The 17,521-nt window shown below is 39.6% G+C and overlaps 1 protein-coding gene across 1 annotated transcript in view; it reads left to right on the top strand.

The window, feature by feature from the left end:
* Window positions 1-17,521, top strand: part of LOC111574178 (receptor activity-modifying protein 1-like) — an 89,207-nt gene that overhangs the window by 2,861 nt on the left and 68,825 nt on the right. The window contains exons 2-3 of the mRNA XM_055015085.1: window positions 2,015-2,153; window positions 4,040-4,686. Coding sequence (XP_054871060.1) covers window positions 4,629-4,686 — 58 coding nt within the window. The 5' untranslated portion in view covers window positions 2,015-2,153; window positions 4,040-4,628. The remainder of the gene's footprint in view (window positions 1-2,014; window positions 2,154-4,039; window positions 4,687-17,521) is intronic.

Below are 17,521 nucleotides of genomic sequence, written 5' to 3' on the forward strand. Positions count from 1 at the left end.
AACAAGGAGACACTCCTCTCCTGTTGAGCTGAGCTGAGACGCATAAAAGTCTTACAGCAGTGACGTACATTCAAACTGTAAACATTTGTGTTCGGTTTTTCTTTTTTGTTGTTGTTGAGACCAAATACAGCATTGTTCAAAAGTTTGGGGTTACTTAGAAATGTCCTTTTTTGAAAGAAAGGCAGTTTTTTCTAATGAACATAACATTAAATGAATCAGAAATACAGTCTAGACATTGTTAATGTGGTAAATAACTATTCTAGCTGGAAACAGCTGATTTTTAATGGAATATCTCCATAGGGGTACAGAGGAACATTTCCAGCAACCATCACTCCTGTGTTCTAATGCTACATTGTGTTAGCTAATGGTGTTGAAAGGCTAATTGGTGATTAGCAAACCCTTGTGCAATTATGTTAGAAAATGAATAAAAGTGTGAGTTTTCATGGAAGACATGAAATTGCCTGGGTGACCCCAAACTTTTGAACGGTCCTGTTTGTTGTCTTAGAGTGTGCAGCTTTTCACAGGGTGGTTTTTTTTCTAACACAACTTTTTCTCTATCAGCAACTTACAGAACTTTGTTAAATGTTCCTGGGCAGGTCTCTCAGATCTGTTCAGTCATTGGTGCTCAGACTTCTAATCAACCATGGTGAAATGGTTTTTAGCCATTAGGCTGCCCTCTGCTGGAATCACCGACTCTCAAAACATGCCACACCTGTAGCCATCTCTAAGACAAGGCTTAAGACGGTTCTTATTTGCTTTTAAATAATGTGCCGCTTTTACGTATGCCATAAATACTGACTTAAACTGGTCTGTGCTTCTGCTGTTCTAGTATTTATTTTATACTATATCTTTAATTTTTTTCACTTTTCTTAAATCTTTGAATTATTATTTTTTTAAGTTTAGGAAAAATATCTTTTTTGTCATTTTCTTTCTTTTTAGACATGTATTTCTTTTTTTTTAACATTTCATGCTATATAAATATTTTTCAATTGCCTCTGTGTATCACATGTGCTACACAAATAGATTTGCCTTGCATTACCCAGATATAACTGAGCTCAGCTTGCCTCAAGTGTTAGTCCGATCGCAATGTAAGATCTGAAAATTCTCTTCTTTTCTCTCACTGTTCTGACCTTTATGTGTCTGAAATGATCTTCTCTTGAGATAACAGTAACGAGAATTTGATTGGCTTAGAAATAACTCTTGACAACATCACGAATTTGTCTTATTAATGAAATTCAGTCTTAACTTTGTATTTTATCTGTTCTCGTGGTTGTCTCACTTCTAAGATCTACATATGAATTGACTTTCTCATTGATTTGTCACAAATACAATTCAAGTGATTTTGAAGCCAGAGCAGAGCAGATGATCTGCTGACAGACAGATCTTTCACTTCAAGGCGTCTGCAAAACACTAAAAGGAGCTGAAATCTGTATTTACAATAAATCACTCTTAACAATTTCTAGCAATACAACTGATTTCCAGATGTTAAAAAAAAATCAGTGTTTTGCCTTTGCCTTTGTTTTTGTATGTTCCATATACTAAAACCTGTTTAGCCAAAACTTCATTTTCAGGAGTTTGAGTAAACCGCAACAGGAGGAGCAAAAATCAGGCCCAGAAACATTCCTGTTTTTCTTGCGTTCTGTCTGTTCTTCACAAACTGGACAGGATCATTTGTCTTTGACTGATTTATCCTTCTGGTACTTATTTCTGATGAGACAAAGAAAACTGTTGTGAGCAGCAATAGTTATCTCTGGGGAAAACCTCTCTGTGCATCATGATGATCAGTCAAAGTCGCTGTCAGAATATGATGTATTAATACTTTCCAAGAGTCTTTTCTAATCAGTTTTTCTTTTTTTTTATCCTCAGCAGAAGCACAAGGGGAACACAGTCATCAATTCAGTGACATCTACCTCATTTTTTTTTTTTTTTTTTTGTGGTTGATGTATTGAAGTTCAGCTGTTCTCTGTTCTGTTCCCTGGAAACTATGCTGACCCTCTGTAACCCTCTTTTCCAGTGACATGACCCTCCTGACTGACCTTATCTGTGAGTCTCGGAGAAGAAAATCTGCTCTTCTGTCTCTAGGCTTCTTCTGTAGGCTGGTTAATAAAGTACACAAAGTTGCCCGACAGAAGTTAACTAAAGCTCATGTAGAGGTGAGAGCTTTAGACTTTTTGCTACAAATGAATGTGACTTTTCATACTGGTCTCAAAGTGCACTGCAGCGAAAGAGGGAGAACTTTTACACACTTCAAATGACACAACAAAGGCAAAAAAGACTATGCACAAAGAGAACATACTTTCAAAGGACACCACATAGAGTATTATGATTGTGTTGCAAGAGGAAAAACAATATTTGCTTAAATCAAAGGACTTTTTTTGGCCCAATATGCACAAAATGTACATTAAACTACAAACTTCTCCAGTTGTTGGTTTAACCCCTAAAACTCATCTCTATCTATTAAAGGTACATATTTACGAGTTTTGTCCATGACAAATAATCCCTTATAATTGTTTCCCTCTCCACCTACTCCTCCACACTCACTGCAGCTTAAGCACAGCAGCTCACTTTTGACTCCTTCACAAACACTATAAAACTACTCTAAGAGACACAATGGAAAGTTGTAATACTGAAACAAAATCAGCCATGTAATGATACAAATCTCACCCTGAAAGCTGACAAGATGGTTCCTTTGGTTTGTTTTGTATGAAACGCTGGATCTGTTTCTGACACTGTCATTGGTACACTGTGGTTTAAAAGAGGAAATGCTCAGCCTGGCCGATGATGTTTTGCTCATTATGTGTCTTCAAGCACATAAAACAGTACAAGGGAGTACTGATGACTATAGGCTGCTGGTCGCAGTTATACACTACTGTTCAAAAGTTTGGAGTCACTTACAAATGTCCTTATTTTTGAAAGAAAAGCATTTTTTTCAATGAAGATAACATTAAATTAATCAGAAATATTAGACATTGTTAATGTGATAAATGACTATTCTAGCTGGAAATGGCTGGTTTTTAATGGAATATCTCCATAGGGGTACAGAGGAACATTTCCAGCAACCATCACTCCTGTGTTCTAATGCTACATTGTGTTAGCTAATGGTGTTGAAAGGCTAACTGATGATTAGAAAACCATTGTGCAGTTATGTTAGCACATGAATAAAAGTGTGAGTCGTCATAGAAAACAAACTTTTGAAAGGTAGTGAAGTGAATTATTCTATTTTATTCTTTTCACCATCCCATATCTGAACATATCTGTATGTAACCAGGTCATAGCTGTACTTATCTTAATGTAAATTCATCACGCCTTGTACGTTATCTTAATGATCCTGAAATTATATCTTTATTTTAACCTTATTGTACTGTTTCTAATCCTTGCTTGCTTCTTTCATCCCTCTGTTGAAGGATTGATGAAGTGTATCTCATCTAAACCCATGTCAAAATGTGAATACTTATGTTTACAAGCTGTATATCCCTTTTATTGCTACAGTTTAGCAGATAAAAAAGAACAAAACACTAAAACTGTCATATTGTTGAAACAGCATGAAATAACTGAAGTCCATTTTTCATCATCATGCATAAAGGTTATCAGAGAAACGTTTAGAAAGACAACGATTATACCAAAGAAACAGTAACAACTCTTGTATTGAGTGTTTCTCTGTAAAGCTTCATATAAATGCTAGATGGCGCTGTTGGACAACCCTGAACCACAGCTCCAGACACTGCACCTGTCCTGCTACTGCTACAGGTGGACGGCACTACTCAGTATTATGAGGAATCAAACTATTTACCATTCTTATGAGGTATTATATAACTTCTCTATATTGGATGCAGTAACTTATCACCTGTAGCAGCTCTAAAAATATAAACTAGAATACAAAAGTGATCATCAGCAGTTTTTCTATTAAACTGACTTTAGTTAACTTTACCTTGGTCACGGCAGTTTTCAATAATTTCGTTCGCACTATATATTAGATGTCTCCTGTATGTTTATTTTTTTTAACGTATAATTTATTTCAAGTTTTCTTTTTTCTTGTCAGACCGCTTTGGGCTCTCTAATGTGCCAGATCAACCAATGGAAAAGTACCATAGCGAGTCCAGCGCCTCCTCCCTCATCCAGATCGCCCTCACCTCCCCTCTCTGCTCTCTAATATGTTTGGGTCTATCCCGGGTCCCCGCCGCTCACCCTCCGTGTCCTCGGGAGAGGCAGTGAACCCTCACAGTTTCCACAGTCGGCTCCAGCGGTCCCAGGCTGGTGCGTCCCGTTGCGCACAGAGCGCACTTTCCAACACTTCTTCACGTTGCGCCTTCCGGATTCCTCCAAAAGAGACAGCTACCTACTTTACGACTCAATATGTTTCATGTGCGGGTGACATACGGTCGGTGACAGGAGGACTCGGGGGGAGTTGAAGTGCAGCAGGAACAAGGACGAGTCTTGGCTCTCCCCCGAGCAGTTTACGCAAGGTGATACAGGAGAGGCTTGTGTTGCGGCTGACTGACCGGACGGCCGCATTACATGGATTTATTAACCAGCAGTCGCTTATGATGCTACCCATTACTCTCTGAGCTCTTGGTCCCTTCACTTCCCTCCCAAAAGTTCAGTGAGCGGATCGTTTGGAGAGCGACAGGATGGCTCCTCTGACCGGCTCAGCTGCGCACAAACAGACGCTCCTGTGGTTCATCATAGGTGAGTCTCACACACTGTGGCTGCATTGATGTGTGTAACGAAGATACTATGACTTGGGTATCAAAAATACAAAAAGGCTTAACAAAATACACGAAAATCAGAGTAAACAAATGTGAAATGTTGCACTTGAGCTTGAGCCACTCAGGAGCATCCCCATCATAGTTTTATTCTAACACGGATGAGAAGTTTCTTATGTTTTTTTTAATCTGTTAAATTCTCAGTGCCAGTGGCTTGTATGTGTTTCTAAAATGATTTAATACCTGTATTCCTTGCGCAGCCCATAAAACACTTAGCTCAGTTTATTATTACAATAATGAGCCAACATGTGGGTTTATTATGACAGACTATGATATAAAATTTATGATAGTATTAGCAGGGGCAGCTACCAGCTTGTGTGGTGTGTAAACACAGTAATCTTTTTTAAACTAGTGCATAGCGGTGTACCTGGGAAGTGGTGTTCTTCAGGGTGGACTTGAGGCCAGTGGGAGGTCTGGTTGGAACGTTTAACTGTCTTCTTTCTTCAGAACTATTAAAGTCTATGTAATGATATTCCGAGCAAAAGAAAGAGTCTGTTGTAGCTTTTAGACAGGAATATTCCACATCACAAAGTGTATACATGGTTGAGAATACATGACTTTGACTTTGTACGGGGCACCATCTTTGTATAGATCATTATGCTTTATTAAAGTTTTAGTTGCTTTTAGTTTTGCTACTATGAACAGTAAAGAATTTTTCACACACTTTATTATTGTCCAAAGTGTACAAAATAACACACTAAACCTGCTCACTACATCACAGGTGACACTTTTATTACGATGATTATACGTTTGTATTCTACCACATGCTGACCGAGCAAAGTGAAAATGAGCTCACACAGCAGGTAGCTTTTTCCTCTTCTCTTATGGGATATATTTTTATAGCTGTACTGACAAAACAATTTACAAAAAAACAAAACAGAAAACACAAAGATGAAGATCTGCTTAAAACACAAAACTCCCCCTTAAGACTGGATTTCTCTCAATGTACTGTAATGTAACATTGATGGTGGCCCCTCTAGAGATCCTCTCGCTGAAGTGGCTGTAGTTTGTTTCAACTTTTTGCAACTTTTTAATTGAATCATCAGTTCAAGGAAGAGACACTGGCTATTTTATGTAAATCATTCAGTCTAAAAAAACAACAACAAAAAACAACAAATGATTTAAAATGAATATGTATGCATCTCTTTGAAATGATCTGTACAAACCTGTTGCTTGGTGAAGCAGCTCACATTGGAAGCTTCCAAACTTCTGATTGCAATTTAAATAGCAATTAGTCTTCTGTGAACTAATCTCATGGTATGCATCGGTGGTCAGCATGGTATTAAACAAAATGTGTTTTTGTAGGTCCTCTGGGTTTAAGAGAACAATAGATGTTACAGTCCTTGCTTCATGACTGGACTGATGTGAGATATGTTGTTTTAGGTTTATCGCCATCTACCCCATTCCTGATCCATTTGGGTTAAGGTTAAAGAATGCAGACAGAATAAAAATATGCATTTATGCCTTCTTTTTTTTCCCCCAATGCATAGTCCCAAATTTATTCCTCTACTCCACAGTGTGACATTTGATGGTTAGAGTTAGCTTTCTGTATCAAAATTTGAGAAAACTGTCATTTTTGGAGGGCTAATCTGTGGCTAAACTGTCCAGTGACCTGCAGAGAGCCCAACCACATGACTGCTAAGTGGCGGGAAATGGCCCGTCAGAACTTGTTTGTAAGACACTGTCCAACCATGTCAGAATTCAAAAGTGTTTATTTCTGATATGATCGGCCACACCCGTGGGCTGAGTGGAAACCTGGTTGTTAGAGAGTGATGCTGTTTAAATATAGATAGGGCTGTGCATATTTGCAGACAGCCTCAACAGGAACTCACTCACAGTATTGGACTCTGTTGTACACATGACATTACACATGATAAGCTACACAAACAGTCGTAAAACACATAAAAAAAGGCCCTACTGCACGGCAGTAATAGGTTGGACTCATCCCGTCCCCTAATCTGGTGCATTTTTGCACATCTAACTCAGATTTGCACGACTGAAAAGTGGCAGCAAAATAAAATGTATTAGCAAGTCGTCTTTACCGTCTTTAAAATGATTTCACAGAAAGATTGGACTGCATTTTTTTTCTTTTGCTTTAAACTCATCTCTAGTAGAAGTGGAAATCATTAATGCACTGCTGATATGAATCACTTTATTCAGTTTAAAGAGTCACTGACCGTGTAGATCTTATATTTTTCCCCTCTAATCTAAGCGGTCACATCACTCAAATGCACTTCAGCACATTAATCAGTAATTGAGTGCATCACGATTCAGATCAGTTTGCACAACAGTCGCTGTTCGTTTGCTCTCTTTTTCTGCTAAGCGCACACACATTACACACACATTGCAGCGCTTGTAATTTTATACCTATGAACAAATTCAGTCGACTTGGCCTCATTTTTCAGCCTGCAACAGTAATGCTAACCGCTAAATGCTTTACCCTGAGCTGAACTGTAACGTGAACCCCATCTGCAAACCCCAAACTAAGCATTTAGCATCGTGGAGAGCAACAAAAATATACTGACTGTCCTCGCTTTGGTTGTTTTGAAGTTGGACTTTTCAGCATTTATGACAAAAAAAAAAGCAGAAGTCACATCTGCACAGCTGAAATATTGGAAACGCACTAAACTGCAGAAGATACACACTGTGGCGCTTCTGGAAAAGGTGTTCGTGCGAGTTTTCTCTGCTCTTTGCCCTTTGTTTCCTGTAACAAAGGCTGCATGTAGGTGCTCTATATTTACAGAGAGAAAGTTATGAGTCATCACAGTAACACCAGGTTGCCTTATTGCCGTTTCACAATTTTCCCGACTAAAGTGACAGTTTCTAAAGTTTTGTTCTGAAAAGTCACTTTTTCCAAAGCACTTTTCTTTCTAAGATCCCAAATAATAATTCCCATTCAATTGGTTCGTTCATCTGTCTTGGATATTTTTTTCTTATTCACTCTGTCGGTCTTACTTGCTTTAAAAAAACTATCTCTAGCCTAATTTAAATTAATACAGTACATAGGTATGGCCCAACAGTCATCAGAATCTTTCATCCGATGACAGGATCAGTTTTTAACTTTTCATGGTCATTTCATCGTTTTAGATAAGAGGAAAGGACTCTGTCACTCTTTCCAGTGCATATGAAGGGAATGGCACATCGAGATCCTTTAATCCTCTTTCTCTGACCTGATCGTCTTTCATGTGACAGCTCAGGATTCAATTTGAATTCATTTGAAATATTTCACACACACGAGTCCCTCAGGAGACAGAGGTGAAATGACAAAAAGGGAAATGCTCTGTGGCTCAGGGGAAAACATCTGGCAATTCCGACAGTTTGAACAGAATGACTGAATATTCTGTAAGCAATCAAAATGATTAACTCGGTTTACAGCAGCTAAAGTATGGGGCTCAGACTAAATTGCGGGACAATGTATGTTCGACCCCAACGCAGTCAGAGCAGGGGGGCTGTTTAATATATCTGGGGCAAGGCTTTAATACATCCCTTCCAGAGTAAAAAAAAAATATCTTGAAAGAAAAGACCATTTTAATAAAATTTATTTGGGTGGTTTTAAATCAGGATCAAGCAGGCTTTTAGAAACACAGCTGAACAAACTTTCATTTCAGATACTTTCTACTCCGTCTCTACCCTCCTCCTTCTGACTGGGGAACCTTTAGCCCCGAGTGCTACGCTTTTTTCTTGTATCTTATGAATGCTTTGTTCTATCAATAAAATTTTCCATTACTTTGTTAGTCATTCCCAATAACCTTTTATAATTATTTTCTATTACAGTTTCAATTAGTGTTTTTTTTTTTAATCTGCAATGTTTAGAAGACAGACACAAACTTCTTTGGGTACACCCCTAAATACGGCACCTAAAATAACATGATGCTCAGAAACAAGTCAGAAAACAATGCATAGTTTCATGATAAAATGTTTTATAGGAAATGTAACTATAACAAAGAATATTCTTTTGAAATGACTGAAAATGACAGGGTTCAGTGGTAAAACATCTTTTAAGTGCTAATGAGTATTGTACTTGGGATAAAAGCTGCAATTTGCATAAAAGAGATGTATCTATTTTTGTCTATTTTGTATATATATATATATATATATATATATATATATATATATTTTTTTTTTTCAGAAGACATTACTTGCACACTGAAGAACATTTTGAAAAGAATTAAGCTAGTATTTTGTTATGTGTTCTTGTCCCTGGGGTCCCTGGTTGGTAGTCCTTGTATGTACGTTTTTTTCCTACTGGCCAAAACAGTCGTTTCTCCTGCAGGCCATGAAGTGATCCCCAGCTGAAGCTACATAAGACAGCAGTGTGAGCGAGCCAAATCAAGTGGATATCTTTACCCAGGCAGTTATTTGGAAGTTTATTGCTGTTATTGTGTCCAAGCAACAAGCCTACATGTGAATGCCAGGGCTGCACAACACGAACTGTCCAGGGAAACATGACTGAGGGAAGTTGAAGCCTGAAAAGGCTGCAAATTCTGAAGAGGTCTTCTTAATTCCAAGCTGCTGAAGCTACAATTCAACGTAAACCAACATCATTTGATGGCAGAAAAATGAACGGAGACCTTATAATAAACAACGTTTGGCTGGCAATGTTTGCTTGGTGGGTGTGCGCTTTGCTCGTCTGGGCGTTAGTTTGGATGCATTATCTGTATGTGCTGATTATCATGAGGCATTTTAATTTTATTTTTTTAATTTTAATTTGAGGTTGCCGTTTTAAGAACAGTCTAGGAGCGATAGATGATAAATTATGCCATCACTGAGCAGAGTAAAAACAAGAAAAGCACTCAGAGTGCAGTACTCCACCAAGGCTGCTCAGTCGTAAGATTTCCAATGGATGAAAACTTTAAAAAATTTGTGGTCTGCAGCGGCTGTTGTCATAGTTACAGTGATGCCATGCCACTATCTCGCAATGATACAGAAATCTTGAACAAATCCGTGGATCGACATTATTTGCCACAAAAATCTAATCAGTTGGTCCTTGTGTCATTTCTGACCTTCCCTGAAAATTTCATCCAGATCAGTTAGTACGTTTTTGATTAATGCTGCTAACAGACAAACAGACAGACAGACAAACCAACACATAACTCTGCCACGTTCCCTGGCAGAGCAGTAAGTTTTACATGGGGGACATGCGGGTTGATGGGCTGCACAGTGGCCTTGCAGCTGGAAGATCCCTGGTTCACGTCCTGGCTTCAGCCTGGGATCTTTCTGCATGGAGTTTGCATGTTCTCCCTGTGCATGTGTGGGTTTTTTCCGGCTTCCTCCCACAGTCCAGAAACATGCTGAGGTTAATTGGTATCTGTAAATTGTCTGTAGGTGTGAATGTGAGTGTGATTGTTTGTCTCTATGTGTAGCCCTGTGACAGACTGGTGACCTGTCCAGGGTGTCCCCTGCCTCCACTCTAAGTCCAGCCTCCTGCTACCGTAATGAGGATTAGGCAGTGTATAGATAATGGATGGATGGATGTTGGTTGCCAGTTAGCAAATGTACTGTAAATCCAACTTTCAATCTCCTTTTAGCTCTAATACCTGACCACAGAACCCTTGTTTATATTCCCTTGTGGAGTTATTGATATAATACTACTTTTAGTCTGCTTGGATTCTGCTGGAACCCTATAGCCAGTGTTACATAGTTTTTATGTCTGCTAGGGTCAGCATCAGTTAAATCTAGTCATCTAACCTCGACCACAGTGTTCATGAGTGGACACGACTCATTGTGCATGTATGCACATGTAAGCGAGTGTCCAGTGGACTAGAAAAGCAGTATAATGGCAACAACCTTGTGTCCATGGTATCCACAGCTGTCTGTGTGTGCATCCACAAGAGAGTATAATGAGGGCTTATGTTCTGTACATGCACAGTGGGTTGGAATCTACGTATTCCATGCACATGTATGGAGGGGTCCATGTAAACACTTGTGTACTTGGGGAAGTAAAATTTATGTCACAACTGTGCATCTGCTTTCTGCATGCATATCCACAAGGGAGTTTAATAAAACTGGTCTAGGATGCTAAATGTTTCACACTGTTTCACCAGCTGGTTGCCAGCTTTGACTGTGTTTTTGTTGGTGCTGAATAGCTAGTGTAAAGTAGGTTTTTCTAACTCTATCATTGAAAACAGCTGCTTGCTCTGGCTGAGAAATGTACAAATGTGCCACAAACAATGAGGGATTTTTTTTTTTTATTACATTTCACTTTGCGTTCTTATGACCTCTTGTTACAAATGCAATTTGAGTGTACATTGGATTCAGCCATCCATCCTGTCTGGATAGATCAAGATGGGAGGAAAGTTTAGAGCAACCAACAAAATTTCCAACATACCTACGACAGGAAGGCGTTGCTTTCAAGCAGACGAGAAAAGAAGCCCAATCCGTCCTCGTGTATTTCCACTAGAGGTTTTATCAGCATGAGCAGGAGACAGCAGATCGGATGCAGGCTTACTGAGGATGAAATGCCACATTTTTCTTGAGCAGATACATGTAACTTGCATCACTATGGAACTGTTACTTTTCCAGTGTGGTGTTGTAGTCGGCTGGCTCACATCCTACAACCCCAGCAGGCATGGATCTTTTTTTAAAGGCAGCAGTGTGAAGAGAAGAGAGCAGGACGGGGGTGCGGTAGCTGACCCCCAGCTGCTACAGAGACATTTTCAGGAGCCTGTGATGTTGCCACCAGAGACAGTAATGTTAATTTTTTTGCTCTAGTCCCCACTTAAGCTCTCAACTACCAGGAGAACATGGCATAGATTTTGTAAAAGCACTGGGCTCTTGCTGCCTGTGTGGACAAAGTGCGTATTTCTGGTGTGTGAAGGACTCGAGGGGATGTTTTGAAGAAGCTTCATAAATCAGTAGACAGAGAGAGAGAGAGAGAGATGGGGGACAGTGTGAGCCAGAGTTGCTCTAACAAGACAGAGAGAGATAAATGAGGTAGGAGGGGCTGGATACTGAAAGTTTTAATAGCACTGATATATAACTCTGTCCGTGTATGTACGGTGTGCTTGTCCGTGTTTGTTTGTGTGCATCCTGTGTGAAAAGACCCGCCCACCGGACTTTGGCTAATTAGATGGATGGTGAATGAAGGATAAAAGGAAGAGAAGACAGAGAACAAAGTAGCCATGCCTCCGTTTGATGGAGCTGTTTTTCATATTGTTATTTAATATTCCTGTGTAATATTAGATAACTTCCCTTCTACGCTTCCTCTGCTCAGACAAGATGTCAGACAACTGACAAAACAATAACACGGCTCATGCTTAACTGAGGTGTTTTCAAGAAAGTAAAACCCACTGAAGGAAATTCAAATAATGACCAAAGATCTGCTTATGCGCTGTTTTCAATATTCCGCTTTACAAACCCCCTGTAGCAGAGTTACTGCACTACAATCAATACGCGCCTACCAGCGGAGAAGGTAGTTTTCAACTTTTCTCTAAAGAGCCGATTTCATACTCATTTGAGAGGATTAGTGAGCCTAAAGGCCCAGCCGTAATTGATGAGCAGCACAAGCGTCTTTTTTGCGTGCCTACAGTTTTAGGAGATTTATTTAAGAGGTGCTGAGTGTCTGGCTTCACCAGGGCTAACAGAGGCAATGATTTGCTCCTCCCAATTAGTTTTAGATCACTGGTTATGCTGGAGGACCACCGTGTGTCTTTTCACGAGTGCTTTCTTAATGAACAGACCACCCATTTTGCATGTGCGTGTTTGGAATTATTTTAGCTCGGTTACTGTCAGTTATCACGCTCTAAACAGGGATGCTGACAGTGAATGATTTTTGCATGACACCGGCTGACGTTCAGCAATGAATGGTTTCAAATGTTCAGTGCAAACACCTCTCTCTGTGATTATTTCCTCGTTTTAAGTTTTAAGCTGAAAATAAGGTGAAGCAACTGAAAGGCTTAATTGGGTGCAGAATGCTGCCGTGATTAAAGCCAGTGCCGTCTACCAAAAATGGCATCTGTATACAGCTAATTTACATTCTCATTTACATTTTGAAAGAAACATGATTTTGTTTTGAAAGAAACTTTTTTGTGTGTGAGTCGGAAGAAATGCTTCCACTTAGAAAGCGACATAAAATCTGCATACAGAGGCAGTGGGGAGGATGGAGGCATAAGTAAGTAACTTGACTTTCACCCTGGACACCAGGGTTGGTGTCCTGTGTGGGATCAGCATTCTTAAGTTTTGTTTTCATTCTCTGGCTGGTTAGGTTTAGGAACCAAAACTGCATGGTTAGGTTTGGGTTAAAGTATGACCCTTTCCCTGCATGTTTGAAGAGTCTCCTTCATTCTCCAAGATGATGAGTCCCATCGTGTCTAAATATGATTGGTTGCTGCAGAAGAGAAGCAGTTAGGTAAACGGTGAAGATATCTTGATTTGAAACATATTTGTGATACCAACAAACATACTCAGAAAACATGTTTAACTCATTGAAAATGCAGTTTAGCTGAAAAGGAATGTAGTTTTTGGAAGGCAGGGCTGTTCAGGCAGCAGTGCAACATGTTTGACGACTCACCTACCAAACAGTGACCCATTTACACAACTGACATGGAGCAACATTAGCAGTCATTTAGAGTCAAATGTCACTCCAGACCTACAGATAACCGTCTCTCGATCTATCATTTCAAGTACATTTTTCTAAATCTAATACAAATATTGACAATAGTCGGATGTTTTCTTGTGTAATCAGCTCCCAGGAGTATTTATATATAAGTGCTCAGAAAGAACAAGTTAAGTTTTGAGTTTTGTTTTACATACTGACTGAAATCCACAAGGGCAGAGGGGTTGTTTAGTAAACTACGTTAGTGTAGTCTCTCTGACCCATTGATCCTTTATCTGACTGGGATTGTGTGAGTTACAATCCATGGCCCCGGCCTTGGTTCAGAAATATCAGCAGCCTAATTGTGCTGTGTATTGATACATCCATGCTGCTGTCCTTGGTGCTTAAGTAGCTGACAGATTTGTAATTGTGCCTTTTTCTCTCAGTACCACCCTTCTGTCAGCTTGGTCTTGGATTTATAATATTCTCTAATCTATATACTACAGATGCTCAAATCTATACTATGAAGAGCGTAGTGAAGCGTCAGTTTCATGAGCAAAGTGACAAGACATGTAGTCGTGGGTGAGAAAGAGGATCACAGAGACACACTGCTGCCTTTAGTGTTCCTACAGTATAGTATTCCTTTCATATGATCGCTGAGAAGAACCTGTGCTGTTGAAAATGCACCTGCGATAAAGGCACAAGTACTGTAGTGGAGACATGACTATCAGAAATGTAGTTTTTACTGTAGATGTTTGATGTTATCTGAGATTAGAGCAAAAAAAATATCTGACCACACATCTGAGCTGGCATGGTTACATCTTTTTAGGGTCAAGTTTATACCATCAAATCTGAAAAACAAGCTTTATTTAAGTGCTTAATGTCCACATACGGTAGAAGAACAAGCCTACAGGAACAAGAATTCTATTAAATCATAGGTATAATTGCTATTATAAGATCATAAATGTGTGTGGGAGCAGGGGATGCTCCCACTGGGCCACCCCTCCTTGTTAAAAAATAATAAATCACCTATTGCCTGTGACTGAGTGTCTTCTGAAAGCCTTATTTTGAAGTCTCTGGCTGCTCTGTTCAGACGTAAAGGTGTGCGACTGTGCCATTAATACAGGACATGAGTAGCAGTGTATGTGTGTGTCATTCATCTCATTTTTCCATTATAAAAATGGAATCAAAAACATAACTCCTGTTCCTCCTTAAACATTTCAAGACATCAGGTCTCTCAGTGAGAAGCATAGAGCTGATTTTACAGGCCATTTATCTGGGCCACTGCTCTCATATATTACATTTAACCTTACATAACAGCGCCATAGTGAGCCTGTCGCTGTGGTTCACTCAACCAGTGCATCAGGCTCCTTTTTTTTTTCCTTCTTGTGGCATTTCTGCTCCACATGATGACATGTCAAAGCAGCTCCGTGCAGGATCCAAATCCACAACATCAAGAGTTTTAGACACGCAGTCATGTAAAGCCAACGATAAGCCAGAAAGGGATTTCTTCTAATGTTTATCTGAGCAGGCTGGTCAAATAGTAGCACATTTTATTTATAGTAGACTTGAAGGAGGAGTGGTTGAGGCATGGAGCTGTCTCTCAGAGGCATGGTGGTGTACTTCTGACCGCTGCGTTTATCAGCTGCAGCAGTTCGTGGCTTCAGGGCTACAGTACAGGCCAGAAGAAGCTATAATAAAATCTTATGCTATACCAAACACGCAGTTCTTGCTGCTGTGATATTTTTAGCCATGCCAGCGGCATGGTCGAATGGATGGAAATGTCAGTCTGGTAGTCGATCCACCACTTTGCTCCAAACTGAAATATCGCCACAACTACTGGATGGATTGCCATGAATTGTGGCACAGACATTCATAATCCCCAGAGGATGAATCCTACTGCCTTGACTTTTTCTCTAGGGTCATCATGAGATTCACATACCAATTGGATAAAATTTTATTCAGACACACTTATCATACACTACAAGTCAAAAGTTTGGACACATCTTCTCATTCAATGGCTATTATTATGTATGTTGCAGATTAATGCTGAATACATCAAAACTGTAAAAGAATACAAATGGAATTTTGTTGTAAACAAAGAAGTGTTAATCTTCAGTATTGATCTACAATGTAGAAAATAATACAAACAAATAGAAAGCATTGAATGAGAAGGTGTGTCCAAACATTTGACTGGTAGTGTATGTCTGAATGTACCATCCAGCTGAATAATAATATCTTGGGTGACTGCTTCACTTTTGTCAGGTCCAGTTCTTTTGTTTATGATCAAATATCTACAATGAATGACAGTCCCATCAGCCTCAGCTGTACATCATGTTGACATGCTTAAAAAATATAGTGATTGTGGTAAACATTATTTGCTTCAGCATGTCAGCATTGTCACTGTGAGCAAGTAGGTTAAATTATTAACTCTCGATTCTGTCAGGATCAGGTGGTTAGGTTTTCTACACTGGTATAAACATGCTTTTAGATAAATATATCAATCTATTATCTATACACTGCTTCATCCTCTGTAGGGTTGTGGGGGGCTGGAGTCTATCCCAGCTGACTTAGGGTGAAGGCAGGGGACACCCTGGACAGGTCACCAGTCTGTCACAGGGCTACATATACAGACAACAATCACATTCACACCTACGGACAATTTTGAATCACCAATTAACCTCAGCATGTTTTTGGACTGTGGGAGGAAGCCGGAATACGAGGAAAAAACCCACTCATGCACAGGCAAACTCCATAGAGAAAGAATCCAAGCCGAGAGGTGAACTGGGGATCTTCTAGCTGTGAGACGACATTGCTAACCACTGATCCCCACCATGCAGCCCTACATAAATATACAGGTAATATTAATCCATTGTAGTATACCAATCACAAGAGACATTTGCATACTTTCACTTTCAGTAATACTTTAAATGCAGGACTTTTACAGTGTGGTATCACTAGTTTAGTATTTTAGTATTTTCTTCTCCATTGCCCATTTCTGTACATCATGGTAAACAGTCTCTCCTGGTGTGGGAGTAGAACCATCACGTTGCTGCAGTTACAGAAAAATGTTGCTTTAAGGCAGTAAAGTTACTTTCGTCAATAATAATGATCCTCAGTAAGCAGAATAATTATGGAAAGACTGTGTGTTGTGTTTGCTGTCATGGAAGAGATATAAAGAGTCCTTGTTCATGTCATCTTACTACAGCATCCTTGTGTTTCTTTTCAAGGATGACTTGTGTGAAATGCTACTTATCACAGACAAAAGTTGCCAGCAGAAGCGCAGTACTCCGTCAAGGCTGCTCAGTTGTTGTATGATTTCCAATGAAATTTTTAAAAAATCCATGGTCCGCAGCAGTCAATTTGTAGTAGGATCACAATCATGTGATCATCAGCAGGCAGCTCACGTAGTGTTCACTTGTCGTCATAGTTACAGTGACGCTATCCCACAATGACACAAAAATCTTTATCAAATCCGTGGATCCAGACTATAAGCCGCATCACTGCCAAAATCTAATCAGTTGGTCCTTGTGTTATTTCTGACCTTCCCTGAAAATTTCATCCAAATCCATAGTCTTTTTTTGAGTAGTGTTACAAACAGACAAACCAAGGCTCCTTGGTGGAGTAATTATATCAATGGTGGTCTCTTTTAGGGATTTTTGAATATTTTCATGGTTCTTTCGGCCACTTTACTGTAATACTAGCGGAGCCCATTGCATAAGCATTTGCCAAATTAAGAGGATTGTTACTATAAAATCACACCTGCTACTCAAGTAACAAGAGCTGACTGAGAGTGAACCTGATTCATGGATTTTTAAAACAAATGCATCAGGAGACAGGAGGACACACTTGGATTCGACTAGATTTCTGGTGGCATTCAGTCTGCACACACATTGTTTGAGGTCAGGAATTTGAACTAGTGCCCTTTAATTCCTCCGCTCTGGTTACGACAGCGGCTTCAGATTCCCTTGATCCAGTGTGCTGTGCCGTGCTACTGTTACCACTACAGATTTGATTTTCACAGCCTATTTGTCAGTGGAAATCCTCTCTCTGAGGTCACATTTAGAATCAGCCGGAGGATACTCGGGAAAGGTTTCAAATGGAAAATGTATTTTACGGTTTGAATTACACACTGGAGCGCCAATGAATTGCCTTCCATCAGCGTTTTTTTGATCATTCCTCTCTCTGTCGCTTGTGATGCGTAGCTTACCAATTTACTGGAGGG

This window comes from Amphiprion ocellaris, chromosome 11 (assembly GCF_022539595.1).
Source record: "Amphiprion ocellaris isolate individual 3 ecotype Okinawa chromosome 11, ASM2253959v1, whole genome shotgun sequence".
NCBI classification, from domain to species: Eukaryota; Metazoa; Chordata; class Actinopteri; family Pomacentridae; genus Amphiprion; species Amphiprion ocellaris.